Source organism: Naegleria gruberi (genome assembly GCF_000004985.1).
Source record: "Naegleria gruberi genomic scaffold NAEGRscaffold_33, whole genome shotgun sequence".
Classification (NCBI taxonomy): domain Eukaryota; phylum Heterolobosea; class Eutetramitea; order Acrasida; family Naegleriidae; genus Naegleria; species Naegleria gruberi.
The window spans coordinates 3017-23706 of NW_003163294.1; the positions used below are offsets into that span (position 1 = coordinate 3017).

The 20690-nt window shown below is 34.0% G+C and overlaps 8 protein-coding genes across 8 annotated transcripts; 5 read left to right on the top strand and 3 right to left on the bottom strand.

Annotated features, from left to right (window-relative positions):
• Window positions 1-571: 571 nt before the first annotated feature.
• Window positions 572-1453, top strand: NAEGRDRAFT_50135 (uncharacterized protein; the record flags this gene model as incomplete). The annotated part of the gene is made up of 1 exon (XM_002675445.1): window positions 572-1453. The coding sequence occupies one exon, from the start codon at window positions 572-574 to the stop codon at window positions 1451-1453; it is 882 nt and encodes a 293-aa protein (XP_002675491.1).
• A 939-nt stretch (window positions 1454-2392) lies between these two features.
• NAEGRDRAFT_69161 (uncharacterized protein) lies at window positions 2393-4969 on the top strand (the record flags this gene model as incomplete). The annotated part of the gene is made up of 3 exons (XM_002675446.1): window positions 2393-3474; window positions 3528-4687; window positions 4746-4969. The coding sequence occupies 3 exons, from the start codon at window positions 2393-2395 to the stop codon at window positions 4967-4969; spliced, it is 2466 nt and encodes an 821-aa protein (XP_002675492.1).
• Window positions 4970-5079: 110 nt separating this feature from the next.
• NAEGRDRAFT_69162 (uncharacterized protein) lies at window positions 5080-7083 on the bottom strand (the record flags this gene model as incomplete). The annotated part of the gene is made up of 1 exon (XM_002675529.1): window positions 5080-7083. The coding sequence occupies one exon, from the start codon at window positions 7081-7083 to the stop codon at window positions 5080-5082; it is 2004 nt and encodes a 667-aa protein (XP_002675575.1).
• Window positions 7084-7275: 192 nt separating this feature from the next.
• On the bottom strand, window positions 7276-8821 carry NAEGRDRAFT_69163 (uncharacterized protein; the record flags this gene model as incomplete). The annotated part of the gene is made up of 4 exons (XM_002675530.1): window positions 7276-7676; window positions 7718-8477; window positions 8522-8590; window positions 8735-8821. The coding sequence occupies 4 exons, from the start codon at window positions 8819-8821 to the stop codon at window positions 7276-7278; spliced, it is 1317 nt and encodes a 438-aa protein (XP_002675576.1).
• A 275-nt stretch (window positions 8822-9096) lies between these two features.
• Window positions 9097-11310, bottom strand: NAEGRDRAFT_69164 (uncharacterized protein; the record flags this gene model as incomplete). Its single annotated transcript, XM_002675531.1, has 1 exon — window positions 9097-11310. The coding sequence occupies one exon, from the start codon at window positions 11308-11310 to the stop codon at window positions 9097-9099; it is 2214 nt and encodes a 737-aa protein (XP_002675577.1).
• A 1017-nt stretch (window positions 11311-12327) lies between these two features.
• On the top strand, window positions 12328-15619 carry NAEGRDRAFT_58423 (uncharacterized protein; the record flags this gene model as incomplete). Its single annotated transcript, XM_002675447.1, has 1 exon — window positions 12328-15619. One exon carries the CDS (start codon window positions 12328-12330, stop codon window positions 14182-14184), a length of 1857 nt encoding a protein of 618 aa, XP_002675493.1. The 3' UTR covers window positions 14185-15619.
• Window positions 15620-16977: 1358 nt separating this feature from the next.
• NAEGRDRAFT_50141 (cinnamyl-alcohol dehydrogenase) lies at window positions 16978-18240 on the top strand (the record flags this gene model as incomplete). The annotated part of the gene is made up of 1 exon (XM_002675448.1): window positions 16978-18240. One exon carries the CDS (start codon window positions 16978-16980, stop codon window positions 18238-18240), a length of 1263 nt encoding a protein of 420 aa, XP_002675494.1.
• A 625-nt stretch (window positions 18241-18865) lies between these two features.
• On the top strand, window positions 18866-20616 carry NAEGRDRAFT_50142 (uncharacterized protein; the record flags this gene model as incomplete). Its single annotated transcript, XM_002675449.1, has 2 exons — window positions 18866-20278; window positions 20482-20616. The coding sequence occupies 2 exons, from the start codon at window positions 18866-18868 to the stop codon at window positions 20614-20616; spliced, it is 1548 nt and encodes a 515-aa protein (XP_002675495.1).
• Between the last annotated feature and the right edge of the window lie 74 nt (window positions 20617-20690).

The window sequence follows — 20690 nt, forward strand, 5'->3', positions numbered from 1 at the left end:
TTGAATATTGATCATTGAATTGGTGAATAATCACTCTCTTGATAATGTTACTTATTCATATTGCATGCAAATCAACCTGATTCAATCTACAAAGGTTGGTAGTTGCACCACTTCGTGGCGAAACTACCCATCCACGATCAATCAACATTAGATTCACTTCCATTCAACTCAATTTGACCGTTATAATCAATAAATCAATGAAATGTTCCTTTATTAGCAATACCAACACAATCCAATGAGTAGATTCACGTCCCAAACATTTGACTTCTCAAAGTCCATATTTCAAAAGTTGATACTGACCTGACCTTTATATATCTATCAATATAAGAAATGAAAACATCAAATTTACATCATTAATAGATTATAAGAAATATAATCAATGATATGAATCTTCACTAAGTAATCTCTTAAATAACCCAAATAAATCAACTCTGAATCCTAACCAAACCCAACCGCTTTTGATTACGATCAAAAAGAAGAACAAACCCAAGAAATTAAACAAGGAGCAAGAAAGAAATACCAAAAAGAAATTGTTGTTATAGGAACACCAATTGTAAAGCTTTTAGAAGAGATGAAGCGTAATGTAACCTGTTTAAATGATTGTTACCCAACTCAATCCTTTATCTATGTATTCCTTATTGGTAATGGAAGTATTTATTTGAAAGATTCTGATTTTGCAACTTCAAAAATGAATCTGTTGGTCTTTGGAAAGACTAAGAATATGATTGAGTTTGAACAAATAAGAGCAAGTATGAATGACAGATGGGAATGTGTACATTTATGGTTAATTGGTCCAGATAACAGCAGCAATAGTATTGAGCTTGTTAGGGAGATACTAATAGGAAAGTATTCAAGTAGATTTATTGATGAAACTGAGTTGAATTTCGCCGGTCTAAACAGAGTTCTTCCTGACCAGGAAAAGTTATTAGTCCCTTCAGATATGCTCGATGACTTTATCTATAAGAAGCAACATTTCATTGATTGGACAACCAAAACTCTATTCAAGTCTGCTTATGAAAGAGGAGAAAAAGTCTTGAGACCATCATTTTCTAGTGATGTTAACTTGGTTTTACATTCAATCTACTCTGTCGTGTATGAATACTTAGATCTTTTAAGCGATGAAGATGATACTGTTTTATTTATACGTCCAGAAAATACTGAATTAGTATTGGAGGAAATGGATTTGCTAAACGGTTTTGAGTCTACCAGCAATAAGGATCACAGCACATTAGGGTACAACATTATTGTGAGAGAAAGATTTCCTGATGACGATATGATTGAAGTCAATGTAAACAGCCCAACAACAATCATGTATATTTTCAGATACGATGAAAAGGAAAGTAACGAAACCTTTGACATTGTTAAAAAAGTGGAAATATTTGGAGAGCCAACTTGGGCAATCGGCATTAGAAAAAAGGTTATCATGACAAATACTCTGATTTTTAAACAATAATTCCATATTCAATAACGTGGGCAATAATGGTGGGTATTGAAATTAATGAATTAATGTATTCCTGTTATTAAACAGGAAAAATTGATACTCTTCAATAAAAATAGTTTTCTTAACACAATACAACAACACTAGCACAAATTCTTGCTTAGGTAATTGATTTGACGCAACAACACTCTGGAGTTTGACTTGTTTTTGAATCCATTCTGCAATTGTTCGTTGGTTGAATTGACACCCTAAACATGGTGCAATCAATCCATAAACTAATCTTGTTAAGAAAGAGGGTTATATATTAGTTCGTTCTCAAGAATCAGTGAGGGATGAGAGGATGCAAAATCTTACTGTAATGTTCTATATTTCTATAAGGAGAATTAATCTTGCCACCATCAAGCATACAAATTAAAAAGCCATTGTAGAGAGAATAAAGTAAGCAATTCACCATTTTCAGGTGAGGGACAAAGTATCAGCCTATGATCCAATCAAAAAAGTATCAAACAAACCATTCGTAGTTGCATCAAGTTCATACTAGCCAAGTACCAGCAACAATCACACAATCCGCAATCTCCCCAACTGTTATCCTGTGCTTACTTTCTGATATTCGATCATGAACTCCTGCGAGTTATCCACATCATCAGTACTGAGCTTTTGAAACAGCTATTGTTGTTGCGTAGTGAATCTACTGTAATACAATGAGTGCGTTAGAAAGAGGATAAGCTGATGAAAGGGCCATATTTTACTCCAACTCTAACACAAATAAGGTACAGTAAGTAACTGTAATTAGGAACAGTCCATTTTGAAAACTTTCAATGAAAAATTCATTCTGGCATAATGCCTTAAAAGAAACTAGCCCTTGTTTCACGGAATTATTCATAGTGGCATCCTCATCCACCACACAGTAACTTATCTTCTAGAAAAGTGTCTCACACAAGCAAAAAGAAAAAAATGGCCCAAGTGACACCTCTAGAAGTGGATGAAGTTTACGATGAAGAAGATAATTTTCTACAGGAACAAACTGTGAAGAGCTCGACCAATTGTTGTTGCTCCATCAACACAGTACTGGTAGCCATGACATCTTTAATAATCCTATTCTGTGTTTTGGTATTATCGGCTGTGTGGGTCTCAGCATTCAGTGTCCAAGTTGAGGAATTGAGTAATACGGTGAGACAAGAACACTTCGACAATATGTATTCAGCCACAACAGACTATTTGAAAACCATGTTGATAATGACAGAGTCTGTGAAATCGCAATTGTACACTGGATTTGATTTTAAGAATCAAACTCTCATAGCAGATCACACCTTTAGATTGTACAAGATGGAACGAAAGAATTTGGGAGATTGGGCACATGCCATGTTTGTTGGTTCTTCTATGGGTGATGCCTTTGGTATTTCCAGTTACAAAAACAATCCAATGTACATGAATATTACATATGGTCAAAATCAATTATATTGGTTATGTTTAAATTGGCAAAAGTTGGATTATTGCAAGAAAAACTCAACAACTCCAACAATGACTTTAGCTCCATTCAAGAATATTCAAATTCTATACAATGCAGCAGCTTCAAATCCAGGTGGTTTTGCGTTTAGTCCTTCATTTATTGATTCAACCCATCCTTCATTGGTTTTGTTTGGTTGTGTGTCATCTTTTACACAAGGTTACATACCTCCAGGTAAAACCTTTAGTAATTATGTTTCTGTCTTGTTTGGTTCTGCAGAAATTACCAGTTTTCTAGTGGAAGCTTCATCCTCAATTCCAGGAAGTGTCACTTTTATCATTGAAAGAAACACAACGTACCTGCTCTCAACAGATAATCCTGCAAAGGCAACTGTGAAATTCACCAATGGTACGAGTATCAGATATACAGTTAACAATTATGGTGGAAAGGTGTCAGAGATTGGAACTGAAGTAGCTAATCAACTGGGTTCTAAATTTGATTCATTACCGTGTAACAATTACACTACACTTATTGTAAAGGGTACATACACCAGTGTCAAGAGACTTTGTACAAGTGAAGGAATTGATTGGTAAGTAGTTGAATTGAAATATTTCTCAATATTATTTAACACTAAACTTTCAGGGTATTCGTATTGAGTGTACCACAATGGAATTACATTGGATCTATGCTTATTGCCATTATCGGTGCAATCGTTGCGTCTGTAATTATCATCTTTTTGGGAATAATCATTGCAGTCTTCTTCTCCTTCAAAATTGTAAAACCATTTAAAAACTTGATAGCTGCTTTCCAAAATGTATCGAATATGGAATTGGATGATTTGAAATTATACAAGACTTTGTTCTCTGAGGTCAAAACTCTGCAAACTCATTTCGTTGGAATGGTTGACAAGATTAAACTTTACAGACAATTCATTCCACCTCATTTGTTAAGTAAATTGGATGATAATGAAGATATAGTACAAGAATCAGCTTCTCAAATATCTGTCAAGAAGGAAGAACCAAAGAGTTTCGCCCACTCCAATAGTGAAACTAAGGTTGACATGTCCAGTAGATCAATAACAACTCCAACAACAAATTCGAAACTCGATGTCAAGAAACAATTATCTGCCAAGAATATGTTCTCGTTGCACCTTGAGAAGAAACCCATTTCAGTCATTGGTGTCTGTATGCAAGGCATTAATAGATGGTTCGTTGATCTAGCTCCTGAAGTGAGTGTTGATTTACTCGGTGGTTTATATGATCAGATTATGCAAATTTCCAAACCAAGTAATGGACAAGCATGGAAATTTGAAAATGAAACTTTACTGATAACATTCAATGCATCTACCAATCAAAATGCTCACGAACTCAAATCCATTCAAACTGCATACACTCTATCGACAAAACTAAAGGATTATACAAAGGTGAAACTCTTGAAGAATAATGCCTTTGCAGATCAACAAGAATTAACAGTTGACTTTTCTACAAAGATTGCAATTGCAACACAAGAGTGTCTATGTGGTAATATTGGTACTAAACAAGCAATGAGCTTTTCAATTCAAGGATCCATTCAGCAAAACATTGAAATGTTATTAGAAACTGCTATTAGACTTGATATTTCAATTTTATTTGCATCTGAATTGAAATCAAAGGTCGATACCAAATATCAATTTAGATACATTGAAACTAAACAATTACTAGCCGACAATGTATTTACAGTTCCAGACAGATACAAACAATCGAATATTTTCAAAGAAGATTCATTGTACGAATTGGGTCTTTGTAATCAAGTGAACATGGATGGTAAGTATTACAAAATACGTGTGAATAATATTTTAACACCTCTCTCTCAAAACTTTAGAATGGATGTATGAATTGGAAGAAAAGGAAAAGAAAGACAAGTGGAAGTTTTACAATCAAGCATGTGAATACTATTTCGATAAGGAGTATGATACAGCACTTGAAAGAATTGATGAATATTTGAAAAACTCTGCTAATAGCACTGATTTGGCAGCTCACAATTTGAGATCAGTGATAATGGATTTACAAGGGAATGCAAATTTCAAACTCAAATCTGTCAAATAATTGATTCACATTCAAACTCCTAAATGTACATTACCAATTTTTCAACATGATTAAAATCAATAAACTTGTATATATTTCAATCTTTCTTTATTAATTTGCTAAATCAATTCTTATAGAGTTATTTTGAAAACTTCAATTTCCTCAACTCTGAACTGGTGACTTCCAGCCAAATAACTTTCAGTTTGTTCATTTCTTTCTTGGAATCCTTTTGGCAATTCAAAAGCTATACCAAAATTGGATTTTGAATTGTAGTTTAAATTGCAATCACTTGAAATTGTAAAATCATGACCTGGTTTGAGTAACATAACACCAAAGGTTGGTAATAAACCTTCTTGTAAAACGGTAGCATTCCGCAATGTAAAGGAACTTCTCTTGAATTTATGAAATTGTGCTCCTGATTCCTTTACAAATTTGAAAATAAATGCTGAACTATCTTCCACAACTTCTCTTTGTTTAGGAGATTTCCATGATTTTGAAGTAAAACCACCGAATATTTGATTGTGCTCTGCCGATTTGATAATTGTCAAAGTTGCACCTTGGTTATCACACTTTGAATGAAAGTCAATTGCTTTAAAACCATCCCTTGATCCTCTGTATAATAATTGTGGAACTAATTGAGTGCCAGTATTCGAATACAATTCTTTTGAAATGGTGTCTGAATTCGTATCATCATAATAAATTTCATTAATAATATTAGATATCAAAGTGAAAGGAATGAAACCCTTAATATTTGTGAAAACATTACTTGTTCCTTTTAAGGAAGTTAAAAGTTGAAATTCAACTTGTTCAAAACTACTTCCTTTAAAAGAAGATAAATCTGTCACTTCTCTCAAATCTGCATTCTTGATAGTACAATTATTGAATACATTACCATTCATCAAATTTACATTTTCCAAGTTGCAATCTCTAATATTTGAACCAGTGAAATCACAAGATTTCATAAAACTGTTTGAAAAATTACAACCACTCAATTCACAATTTTGAAAATTGGTGTTTGATAAAGTGCAATGATTGAAATCACACCCTTTCAGATTACTTCCTTGAAATTGTGTCAAATTCAAATCCATTCCACTGAAATCATATCCACAAAATTCAGTCCCACGTAGATTGGAATATTGAAGTAAATTCTTTCGAAGGTGTTGAATGCCAAATTGTTGACATGAACCAGCAAGCAATAGTTTAAATTTAACATCAATGCTCTTTTCCACAATTCCAAACTTTAGCCAATTAAGGATTGAATAAAATACAGTTAAATCACAATCAATGAAATAAATTGGGGCATCGAATTTTGAATTAAAAGATGTTTGATAACATGGATATTCACCTGTGAACATTTTCTTGAATACATTGTCAGATTCTCTGTCATTATGAATGAAATCTCCCAATGCAACTGTAATGACAGTTCCTCTGACATTTAAGTGAATTGGTTTGTTGCAATTTTCCAATTTCTCTCTAGTATAAACTTGGTTCGCAAAGTTTTTCTCTTTCAATTCCAATTGTTGAGTCAATATTTCATTTCTTTGATTCCATTCTTGAAGCAACGTTTCTTTCTTTTCATTGAAACCACTTGTAATTTCCTCAACAAGTTTTTTGGTATCATTAGTCAACTTTTGATTCAATTCTTCATATTTCCTTTCCAACTCATCTGATTTTTCTTGATAATCTTGTTGTAAACTCTTGAGTTTTTCTTGATAATCACCCTCAAGTTTCCTCTTTAATTCATCTGCCTCAAAATACGCCTCCAGAAAGGAGCAATACTTTTCCTGGTGGATTTTCAATTCTCCCCTCAAGACTACATTCTTACACATTCGACATTGAACTTCCAATTTGTCCAACATGTTTTTAATACTCTTCACACTTGAACAATTCTTCTTGAAATCTTCACCTCTACAAATTGGACAATCATGAACATTTTCAACACAGGTGGAACAGAAGGTGCTGCCACAAGATCCGTGTGAGGTTGGATCGATAAAGGGAAGAAAACAAATGGGACAAATTAATTCTTCATCAATGTTCTTGTCGATGTATATGTATTGTGGATCTAGAGAAGAGGAGGAATCAGTATTCTCTGCACTTAAAGTGCTTTCATTATGCACTTGAGAATTGACTTTCATGTATTGCAACGAGATTGTTTTTTTTCCATAATTATTTGTTTCCAAACTTGGGAGATTCCTTCTTTAGAAAGTAGTTACATACAATCAGTTGTTTAAGATTTTAATTTAGACTAAATTCCAGTATTTCTTTTTGGGAAAGGGTTAATAAACCTTAAATTACTGCTCCAAATTCAAAGAGAGAGAAATAACAATTTATTTCCGTACATTATTAAAATCATAAAGGGAAGAGGGTGGTGTTTGCTGATTATCAGCTCTACGAGGCATTAACCTCTTTCGGGACAAACCACTTCCTCCTCTAGAAGACCCCCGAGGAGCTTCCTTAGAATTGACAGTGGACTTGTCCACACTAGAGTTTACTCCTGGTTTATACCTTGAGTAAGAGAACAGCTTTGCTCCATTGGCTGTACCAGCAGGAGGAGGATTACCAGGAGATCGTGTTGAAGCATTATTATATACTGGTTGTTGAGGTTGTTGAATAGGGTAGGGAGGATAGGATTTTACGCCCTGATATTGTACATTCAAGGTAGGGCCTTTGTTTCCTGTTAGAGGTGATGAATCTTCAGTATTACTATTATTATTACTATTTGTTTGTTCTATTGAAAATAAGGAAAACAAGATTAAAATCAATACTTACTCTTTCCAGATTGAACTCTACTATTAATGTTATACTTGAGAGGTATTGGAGCTGAAATTCCAACTTGGAAGAAGGGATATTGAAGAGCTTGACTAGCTGTTGGCCTTTTCATTGGATCATAACTCAACAAATCAGTCATTAGCTGAATGGCTTCTTGACTTGCATTTTGAATGATGGATTCCAAAGGTGTAGGAACGAATTGAGGGAATTTCATTCCCATACTAGCAGCTAATTTAAGTCCTTCTTCCCATGTATCCCTAGTGGGTGTGCCTAGAACTGAGCAAATTTTGAAAATTTCATCAGGTTCACTTCTACCAGGGAAGAGTGGCCTAAATGTGTACAACTCTGCCATAATAACACCTACTGCCCACATGTCTATTGGTGAGTTGTAGTTTTGTGATTTCATAAGAACCTCAGGTGCTCTGTACCATCTAGTAGAAACATACTCGGTAAATGGTGGTCTGGATCGTGTTTCCTTAGCAAGACCAAAGTCAGCAATCTTTACAGTATCTCTATGAACAAGAAGATTTTCAGGTTTCATATCACGATGAAAGTATCCAGTTTTGTGCATGTAAGCCAAGCCCTGCAGGACTTGATAAATAATATTTCTAATCTTGGATTCTGAAAACAATTTGTCTCTGTCTTTCATCACTTGATAGAGGTTGGCCTCCATATATTCAAAGACAAAATACAATTCCTGATTTTCTCTAATGACTTCTTTCAATTTAATAATATTCGGATGGTTAAGTTTTCTCAATGTCTAAAAAGATCAAATTTAAAATCTTCCAAAGAGTTGAAACAAACCTGTACTTCTTTTAATTTGATACATTCTTCCCAACTGGAGTATGTTCGCTTAATCTTCTTAATGGCAACCTATTATTTTGTTATTATTATTGTTGTTGTTGAATATTAAATATTGTGATGATGAAAGAGAAGGGAAAATATTGAGGTGAAGCGGAGGATGTATTCAATATTATCAAATAATTAATTGATGATGGAAATAAATATTGTACATACCACTTCTCCAGTCTCTTTATTAACTGCCCTAACAACGCTTCCGTAGGCACCTGCTCCAATCAACTGGTTCAACTTGAATCTATTCATTGTAGGCAGGAGGAAACAAGCGATGTAGTTGCGTAATTTTTTTTATTGTAGTTTTAGAAAATATAAGGTGTAACCGAATAAGCGGGAAAATGACCCTTCTAAACGTTAAGAAGTTCAACAAAATTCGTCTAATAACAGGTACTTTTGGGAGATATTAATAAAAGAAATGAAAACATATTGGAAAACATCAATGAACAATATCACTTCAACTACTTTTTCCTTATCTATTTCACCACAGTAAAAATAGCAAACAAAATAAATTACAAAATTGAATTTTACTTCTTGCTACTTTGCTTTGGAGATGGGGAGGAGGTGGCAGGTTTTGGAACTCTGTTCAACTTGCTTTCAAGCTTTTTATAGTATGGAGCATTCTTAATGATTGGAAGGTATGGTTTAACATTATTGTTAAATCTTGCGAATTGATTGGCATCTGAGATGGAAATTGCTGTTTGAACAACATAGTTACCGAATGAGTCTTGTAAGAGGGCTGAGAGATTTCTATCTTCAAGAACTTCCTCAATCATGGTATTCTTGACATTTTCATTACCAATTCTGAGACACTTTTCAATAACGTTGGAACTGAACTTGTTGATAGACAATGAAGCAATACTACCATAAAATCTAGCAATAATCTTTTCATTAATGGAATCATCACCAAGATCAAGTACATATTGAACAACATAGTTACCAAATGGGTTTTGAATAAGTGTATGAGCATTGGCAATAACCTCCTTAATAAGCATCATTCTTTGTGATTCAGCGGCATGATCAATACATCTTTGCAAGACACAACATCCGTGTTTGTGAGTAGCAACTTCAACACATCTACCAGCAACAGCATTGTAAATAAATTGCTTATTTTCTGGAATTAATTGTTGAAGGCAACGTTGAATAACGTGGTTGCCATTCAAATCCTTAATAAGAGGAACAACAGAATCCTTGAGAGCTTCAATAATTTCTCCAATTTGGTCTTGAGTGGTGAGACATTCAATCAACTTTTGAACAGCTCTGGTACCATGCATATTCATGGAAATATTGATGAGATCCTTAGAGACTGCTCTAATAATGAGAGTCTTATGTTCATTGGTACAATGTTCTACCAATTTTTGACACAAATAATTTCCGAATGGATCTGTCATTAATTCAACAATATGATCATAAATTTCATCAAATACCATTTGCAATCCTTGTTCACCATCAGTAATCTTCTTTTGGAGGAATCTACATCCATATTGATCCTTTGCTAATTTATAAACCTTTCCGACAGCATCAGTCATTGAGCTTAATTTACCAAAAGCAGACTTCTTTGAACTCTTTTCGTCATCATCAGAGGTATCAACCTTTTCCTTCTTTTTCTTTCCTTCCTTCTTCTTGTTGGAAATTGTTGGAGTGGAGGCACCTGATGAAGAGTCAGAAGTTGGAGAACTTGAACCACTATTAGCTTGTTCCACAACATTATTTGAAGCAACAATGGTTTTAGCACTAGTGTTATTAACTGGAACTCCCATATTACTAGCAACAATGGTGTTGAAAGCAATAGGAGGAGAAGCAACCTCTTGCTTTTGTGGACTGACTGGTAAATGATTTGGAGGTATAACTTGATTGAAATTTCCTCCTGTTGGCATTGGTGTTGGTTTTTGAATAAAACCAGTAGTAGGATTATGTTGTTGAATCAATTGTTGTTGTTGTTGCATAATTTGTTGTCCGTAGAATTCTAATTGTTGTTGTTGTCTGGATAGAGCTTCTTCCAATTGCTTATTTTGAAGATATAAACGTTGTTGTTCTAGAGTAGGAAGTTGTTGTTGTGCTTGTGGTGGGTAATGTTGCTGCATATGTTGTTGCATCATGTTTTGATTGTCCATTCCTGGAGGAAAACCTTGTTGTTGTTGCATTGCCCAAGCATTCTCCATACCATAAGCATTTTGATAATTATTTGGCATCATTTGTTGATAAGGATACATGTTTGGAGCTGTTGATGAAGAAACACCCATATTCATACCATTAGGAGGACCATACATATTTCCTTTTGGTTTTCCGAACATTTCATATGGTGAGAGAAATAATGGATTAGCTTCAATTGGAGTAGGTAAGCTATCCTTGTTTGAATAGGAATTATAAAAGTTAGCATAATCAGATTCACAACGAATATCTCCAAACAAGTGTGAATAACGTGATTGGGTAGCAAATATATTGTTAGTGTCCAATTCCATAGCAGGAGGAGCACTAATAGCTCTCTGAATAGATAAACCAAAATATTCATTATTATTTGGTGTGGTATTACGTTTAATTTCACTTCCAATTGGTGCCTGGTTTCTAGATGGAGATGATTGTACATTGGATGAACCCCATCCTACAGCTTGTTCATTATTGTTGTACAAGTTATTGCTTGGTGTGGAATGAAATGGGTCATTGTTGGTGTTATTGGAAATGATGGATTGAAGAGTTCTGACTGTGTTATTCAGTCCGTTATTGTTGGTAGTAGATGACATTTTACAGAAATTATCTTCGTTTGATGATGATGATAATAATACTAAAAGCACAGAATATTAACAAATAATAATAATACTACTAATAGTACAAGAGTTTTGAAATTAATAATATAATAATAATAATAATAACAGTGAGAGATAATCTAGAAGGCTTTCGGGCAATAGAATTTGAAAAATTACTACAATCTATTGGTACTACTAGTTATGAAACAAAATTTTCTATATAATCTACAATTCTTGTACAAAGGAATTAATTCCTCTATTGTTATTATTATGAAATAATAGATAACAATACACAAAGATGATGACAACAAGATAACAACTATTTCTCCTAAAATATACTATGAAGAAATATATAGCTATATAGTATTCAATAACAATAACTTTTCCGTTCTTCTATCAGATATATACGGAGTAAAGTTAGTTTTTCTCAAATGAATTCTACCTTGTCGTCGCCGAGCAACAATAATAAAGTTGCGAGATAAAGAATTTGGTGGTGGTAGTGGTGGTGAAAAGAGAGAGACAAACACACAAATCGTCGTCAGTCAACAAACGCAATCGCCAGCAGCAGTAATTTCTCAACTCGTGTTTTTTTTATCAACAAACTATGAAGTCAACAAGCAACCAACACACACAAATCTTCATCAAATGAATACCGATGGAGAGAAGCAGTGATTGTCATACCGATATGATAGGAATATTTACTGTTGCATTGGTAGTGTTCAAGAGACAACAAGCCACATTTTACAAAGACAATATAGCATTTTGGCCGACCATTGAGAATGAGAGGAAATGGTGGTCATACATGATTTTGCATGATTTTTGGATGTAATTTGGTGGATACTTAGTTACAATGACAATTTGAATTGGGTATTGGGTGTTAATAGTGCGATTTAGGGAAGAACCATTCGTGGGGAATCTATAAAAAAAATCTACAATGTTTCTCAATTCTTCTTATATCAAATTCAATGTTGCATTACACACCATTAATTTTTATTGTAAACACAAATCAAAAAAATGTTGCAACAACAACTCAATCAGACGAACCATTGCACTGTAGTGTTGCATCTAGATTTGTACTTTTCATCCAATTTACTCTCCACTAAAATACAATCCATTCCTCTCCGATATAAATATGACTTGATCATGAAACCAATTTTGAAATATTACAATTCCGATAATGATGATTATGATTATGATGATGATTTCGATATTAACGATCCAATTTGCCTCCTTCAAGGACTTTTATTAAAAATTGATGTTATTCGAGATAAAAGGTATATTTACGATCAAATAATAGAGTACAAATGGGTTGCTTGTAGTTTTAGAGAGGATTTTGGGTTATTGAACGATAGAGATTTGGCCATGAAACATGCAAGTATTGGCATTATTGTTGAGGAATTTAACAATGACAGAGAAATTGTAATGAATGCTGTGAAAGAAACAGGAAATGGACTTTCGTATGCTTCAGAAGAATTGAGGAATGATTTTGAATTTGTGAGTGAATTGTTGGAACATGTTAATGTTTTGAATGAGGCATCAGAGGAATTGAGAGATAATAAGGAACTTGTAATGTCACTTGTAAAACATTGTGGAGAGGCTCTTGAATATGCTTCTGATCGATTGAGAAATGATTTTGATGTTGTGTTGGCAGCTGTCAAACAAAATGGACGAGCTCTCGCATTCACAACAATAGAACTACGGAGCAATAAGGAAATTATATTGGCAGCTTTGCAATCATTTTCGCATGCATGTAAAATTGCAATATTGGACTCATTTACAAATGATAGAGATTTTATGTTTAAAGTATCTTTAGAGGATGTGTATATACTAAGGAAAGCATCTCAAGAAATTAGAAACGATAGAGAAATATTCCTCAATGCAGTTAAAATTTCTCCATACATATTCAGGGATACTTCAGATGAATTGAGGAATGATAGAGAACTAGCCATCTTGGCAATACAATCGGAGCCATCAATGTTAGAATATGCATCAGATAATTTGAAAGATGATGAGGAAATTGTTGCATTGGCACTTTCTTCTGATGGACGTGCAATTAGACATGTATCAGACAGATTAAGAAATGATGTTGAATTTCTTCAGAAAATATTCCATAGTAGTAAGAGTGGGACAATATTGAAATATATTCCAGAAATACTCAAAAGTGATAGAGATATCGTATTGGAATCTGTTAAACGTGATGGATACAATTTGGAACATGCCTCAAATGAACTGAAACTTGATAGAGAAATAGTATGGGAAGCAGTGAAATCAGCAACCACAGCTATACAATTTGTACCTCAAGAATTATTAAGAGAAGCCTTTATTCATGCACTTCAATTCCGTGGTGAACATTGGGACTATGATTTTTTCGAATTTGCACCTCCTGAATTCAAGAACGACAGAGAAATAGCATTAACATATGTCAAATATCATCAACGAGCACTATCCCATTTAAGCAATCAGTTTAGAGCTGATAGAGAAATAGTGTTGGAAGCTGTAAAACATTTTGGACCAAACGTACTTGAATTGGTAGATGCTCAATTCAAAAACGATATTGAAATAGTCAACTTGGCAAGAAGTAAAGGAGCTCTTACAAAATTATCAATTGAAGACCATTCAAACAGAGAAAAAGTTCTTCAAGCTTTCAAAGATGAAATAGACATTGAATATCTTACAACCTCTTTGAAGAATGACAGAGAGATTGCCATTGGATGTGTAAAGCAAAATGGATTTTGGTTACAGTATTTACCTTACAAATTTAGAAGTGATAGAGAAATAGTATTACTTTCATTTAGAGATACTAAAAGTTTAAATCACATGTCTTTGAAGTTGAGAAATGATAAGGAAATTTTAGAAAAATCGAAAAGGTGAACTATCTGATCTCAATGGGCATGAAATGTCAACGAGATTTAAATCATCGTTAAAAACGAGGAAGAAATCTTGTCCGGTTTGTTGGAAATTATTGGTGTTGATTAAATGGTTTCATTAGATTGAAGTCATTTATTGAAAAGAGGTCTATAATAATCCATCTAGTTATCTTTTGATGGTAAATTTGACAGAATTCATGCAGATTTGGTTTCCACTTTTGTAAATCCTTTCTTTGAATGGTGCAAAAGTGAGGAATAAAAGATTGAATGATGAACACTCTCGTGAACGTAAATCACCTCACGTACTGTGGTGATGTGACACCGACAAGTTCCTTCTACAATTTCATTCTCATCTGAAGATTTGAAATTGCAAAATGTATTAAACAGCTCAAGTATAAGAGGATAATAGAGGCAATCTATAAACCTTTGAAACAGAGATCAAATAAAATGGATCCATTCCTACCTTTGCCAAAAGTGGTTTGAGAGCATTAAGCTTTACTCTATCAATAACTTCACCAACTTGTTTTCTTCCAAACATGCTTGCCTTATTATCCAAAAATACCACCAACTTGTTATATGATGCCAGTAATTCTCCTTTAACTGAGAGATACTCAGGTGAGGCAAGAGCAGCTGCCCTGTTGCCTTTGTAAATCTTCTTTTCAATAGCTCTGAACTTGACCTTCTTGTAATGGAATCTACGAGTAACTGTATCCATGAGTAGATCCACCAATTGCTCATCAAAGCCCTCTTCATCATTCTTTGAAGAACTTGATTTAATAACCGAAGCTCTGCTAGCATATCTGAGAGTGGAGAGGGTCTCACTTGCATTCTTCTCAACTGGACTGCAAGTAGCTACCATAATAGTTTTGGCTCGACCACCAAGAGTTGATTGAAGCATATTAGTCAGTACTGAATCTCTGAAAGGAACGTGAGCTTTTTTGATCCTTTCTTTAGCTTCATTCTTGTCCTTAAGTTTGGAAACTTGTTCAGAGAGTTCGGCCAATTTGTTAATTACTCGTCCTAAATGAAGTAAACTGGTATTAATTGCAGTTCCTTCATCTCGTTCATCTTTACATTTGGCAATTTGACCTGTCTTTTCACTACCAGCCAAGTCAACAAGATTGATTTGAGATTTGATAATTGTAGCATGATTTTCATCTGGTTGAAACTCTAAAGAAATTGTAAAGACTGCATGAGATCTTGAAGAGACATCATTCATGGCTGTTGCTCGAGTACTTCTATTGGAAAATCCACTGGTAATCAGTTTTCTAGCATCCTTCCAATTTTTAACATGTTTGTAACCAATATTAGAGTGATAGTCGTAATATTGTCGATTCTTGGATCTGACCAACAAGTCACAAACCTTCTCATTATAAATCTCTACAAATCTACAAGAAACATGAAAATAGGAATACCTCCTCACAGATGTAAATATTTCCTTAACAACTCTTGGAATGATACCATGTTGTGAAAAGTCAGAATCTATAAATTCATGAATCGTATAAATTAAATCGTATGGCAAGATAAAGAAGAGTGGTTTCAGTGCCTCAAATAGCATTCCCTTAATTGCAGAAGGTTTATCAGAAGCTTCTTCCAATGCAGCATAGAGATCTTCACCAAGCATTGTGTGAGTTTTACCACTCGATGTTTGTCCATATGCAAATAAACAACAATTGATACCACTCACTGCATTCTCCACAATGATCTTTCCCAAATCATGATAAATTACCGATTGTGGAGTGTTTCCACCATAGACATGATCAAATTTAAATTCATCAACCACATGTTTGGTTCTATTATCAATTGTTTTGGTAGCTCTCTTCACTTGGAGAGTATGTTCATCCTTTCTGATGGTGACAACCTTTTGTTTCTTCAATCCGACCATTTCCTCATATTTAGGTGGTCGAATTCTCACAGCAACTGTGATTGGTTCCATGTTAATTATTTCGCTTCTAGTACTTTTTCAATATGTTCTTATTAATATTTGTGAATGATGATGAATAAATTCACCTTAGTCAGATAATAATATTATATGATACTTTTAAAAGTGTATTACAAGCAAGTACTATTGTAGGTACTTTCTTTTTGATATGATTTTGATAATATTATATTATTAGCGTGATTATTGCATCATCACAGATTATTTAATATGTTACACAATTTGAGTGTGTTAGAAGACGGAACATTTTTCGTTATGGCGGTTGGAAAGGGTTTGTTGTTATACAGCTACTGGTTGTTCCTCTCTGATACAAAGTTTCATCTCTTTTTGAATGTTACTTCAGCATTGAATATTGAATGTATTCAATGGCTAAGACATAATATTGTATTATTTAAATATTTTTTTAAAATAATATTTAAAGATTTTTTAAAATAGCAAAAAAATTAGCCGCTCAACTGCTGGTGATCACTTCATTGTCCATAATCATCATGATTTAACAATTATTAAATAATTAAATAATTAATTCGAATAACAATCAATTCATCATAATATCAACATGTAAAATCTCTGCTCATTACCACCTCCGACTCCGATCCTTTTAAATGCTTCAAACATGATGATTGAAGACACATTCATTGAATTAATAATTTCTTGGTGTTTCTTGTTCTCCAATAACAACAAATCATCAACAACAACAACAACACTTGTGTTGGGTATAACAATTAATTGATCCTTTGCAAAAAGGTACCCCAACCGTAAACAACTTCAACAACAACACTTCAGGAGAATTTACTGGTAATACAAAACAACAAGGAAGCAAAGAGAGAGGAAGAATCACTTTGAAAAAAAACAAACAAAATGTCCGACGAAATTGAAGAAATTCCAAACTCATCAGCTCAAGCTATTACTACTGCTATTACCAGCAATGAGGGAAATTCTGGTAGTTGTGCTGGCTCAAGAGTTAGGGTTTGTGTTACGGGTGCGACTGGATTTATTGCCTCTCATCTTGTTTATCAATTGTTGTTGAAGGGATATATTGTTCATGGTACTGTACGTTCAATGCCAAAGGGAAGAGATGAATTGTACAAGGCCTTGTTAGCCTATGATCAATCACAAGAAGGGAAGAAACAATTATCGGAGGAAATTTTGCAGGAAAATTTAATTTGCTTTGAATCTGACTTGTTGAAGGAAGGAAGTTTTGCTGAGGCCATCAAGGGATGCCAATTCGTTCAACATACTGCCTCTCCTTTCAAGATTACTGTCAAGGATCCTCAATTGGATTTAGTTGATCCTGCTGTTAAGGGAACAAGAAATGTCTTGGGAGAATGTATCAAGTTGAGAGAATCTCAATCCAATGAAGATCCAAATAGATTACAGAGAATTATTCTCACTTCTTCAATTGCATCTATTGTTGATACACCACTTCCAGATAAGATTTACAATGAAGGTGATTGGAATGAAGTATCTAATTTGAACAAGAATCCATACTTTTTCTCTAAGGTTATGGCTGAAAAGGCTGCTTGGAGTTTAATGAAGGAAGCTGAAGAAAAACATGGAAAGGGATTTTTAGAGTTGGTCACAATTTGTCCAGCTGCTGTTATTGGAAAGCCAATATTTGAAAAGCAAGTTAATACTAGTCACGAATCAATTATTATGCTTGCTAATGGTGGGTTCCCTGCATTATTTGCTATTGGATTTGTTTTTGTGGATGTAAAGGATGTTGGTCTAGCTCATCTCTTGGCCATGGAATATCAAAAGGATGATAGAACTAGATTTACTCCATCCAACATGGAACGATACATTGTATGTTGTGATGAATCGACAACAATGAAACAATTAGTCGATATTCTCAGAGAACAATTCCCTAATCCTCCACACAAATGGGTCAAGAATTTACCATCTCGTTCAATGGAAGGTAAATTTGGGTGTGCCATTGCCAAGATGGGTTCAATCTTTCAACCTAAGGGTGTTCGTGACTATATGCAAAGTAATCTAGGAAAACCATTATATTTCAGCAATAAGAAAATTAAGGATGCTTTCGGAATGACATTTGTGGATACCAAAACTCAAGTTAAGGAATCTACAGAATATTTACTCACCATTGGTCAAATCAAACAATAAAACTACTTGATGGAAGTAACTTGATATTTCATCACATTACAATTATTGGTGTGAATGTGTGATTTGCATCACTGATGAAATCAAGTCATCTCTAACAGTATGTTGGATGCAATTTAATGTTCACAAGATTCAACAACTTGGTAATTACTGAAAGACCTTTCCAAATGCAACAATTAAATTCTCTTGTCAACTCGATAGCTCCTCTTAAATATTGTAATCATGTTGAATTATGCCAAACATCCACGCAATAAATGCTCAAATTAGTTCACCTCCTTATTTATGCGACAATAACGTTGGTTGACTGAAAATCTATTCAGCAGCTGTCATCTTTTGGTGAGGTTCGGTATGTCTAACAAATCAGTAACTCATCTAAACTCTGGGGTTTTAATCGGTCTTTCTAGCCAAAAATCACCAAGATCCAAAATACATTCCTGGCAAGACTTGCGAATTCGGGAGAAATCAACCTAAACCAACCTACACCTTCCACCTGTAAAACACTCCATAACCTTTGCACAAAACATTTAAAAAACCCTCGAGAAGAATCACCAAACCACAACATCAAAAAATGACTCAAGATAATTCCACACAACAACCAACTCAGATTCGTATAGTTTCTCCAACCACGATGACGAGTCCAACCACACTCACTTCTCAAACTTCTCAAGACCCATTCTTCGAGTCATCTGGTAGTCCAACCCTTCCAAAGAAGAATTCCATGTCTGGTAAACGATCTGTAGTTTCCAAGTCCAACCCATCCTCAACAAAAACTCCACTTTCGTCCTCAATCACAAAATTCTACAATCGTGCATGTAAAATTCACACCTGTTGTGGTATTATGGAATTTAACTGTCTCAAGTTGACAAGCATGTTAGCATTAGCCGTCAGCTTGACTGCCTTTACATTTCTCATAGTTATCATTGCACTTAACTATTCAGTTGTTACTGACATTAGTTCGAGAATTGGCGTGCTTCAAACTGATGCAACTTACTATAGAGAAATGATGAAAATGGCAAGTAGAATTGCAGCTGACAGTGAATACAACAGAACTATTGCTTTAGAATATGTTGATATCTATCAAAATTGTTTTGATAATTATTACAAATCTATTAATTCACTTTATATAGTTGTGCCATCAGAAGTTATTCCATACATTAGAATGAATATCAGTAGAGAGGAGACCATGTCGAGAAGAGCTGTAAAGTCAGAGCTTGCTGCTCTTGAGCTTGTCAAAACTTTCAATTATTCTGGCGCAAAGTTTATTCTAGATTCGGATAATTACAATTATTTACTGACAGGTTATTCTAGTGAAGTTCAACCAGTTTTGGACTATGCACAGGCTGTGAGTGATGGATATGCTAATGCTGACCTTGCTGTCACTACTACTTCTCTAGTTGTCATTGCAGTTTCAATGGCAATTGTCATTCCTATCATGATTGTTTTCGTTTGTCTTTCAGTGACAAAAGACACCTCAAAGGAAAAGCAATTACGACAAGTAAGAAAATATCTCTTAATAGATACCATCAATGATTCAGTTCTCTGTGAAAAATTCAAAGAATTTTGTAAACTCGAAAGAAGCGAAGAAAATTTTGCAGTTTTGGAAAAAATTAACGATTACAAAAAATTATGTCAGAGAAGTTTTGATATTCAAGTAGTTCTGTATGATAATGATGAGTTGAGTGGTTCAGATATGGTTTCTGATACGACTACCTCCAGTAACGAAACAACAGATTCGAAAAAGAAAAAGAATAAGAAAGGTTTCACCGAAAAGGATTTATTCGAAATTGAAAAGAAAAAGTTTGAGTTGGCATTCGAAGTGTTTACTGATTATTTAGATGTCAGAGGTGATCATTCGATTAATATTAATAAGAATTTGGCAGATAAGGTGAAACAGTTTTTGGATTTCTTTGCAAAGGGAGAAAACGAAAGTTTACCTGAAAGTTTATTCGATGCTATTGAAACTGATGTTAGTATTCTAATGATGGATACTCATCATAGATTCAAAGCCATGATTGAAATTCAAATTAAAGAAAAGAAGAAGGTACTTTCGAATAGAAAAAGAAAATAAATAGTTTCTTCCTCGAGTAAAGTTTAGTATCGTTATCATTTGTAACAGTTATTGGAAATAGTTGTTTGACATAGCTAATTTCAACAAGAACTTTCCCAAGAACAACAATTGGAATCCAATCACTATCCAAACCATCAAAAATCCCAAATTTGACATTCAATCTCATTTTCTAACAGGTTTGTCCTTCACCTTCTTTCCTATATCAAAATCCCAGTGTACTCGATATCCCAACACGAGAACTTTTTATCTTCTGCATGTGGATGAGATTATTGGGAGTGAAGGCAATTAAGATTTTCGTTTATATTGAGTGAGTGGTATAGAATGGATTGAAAAAGTTTTCATGTTTAATCCTAAATGGTTGGAGGATTGGAATAGGCAAGGAAAT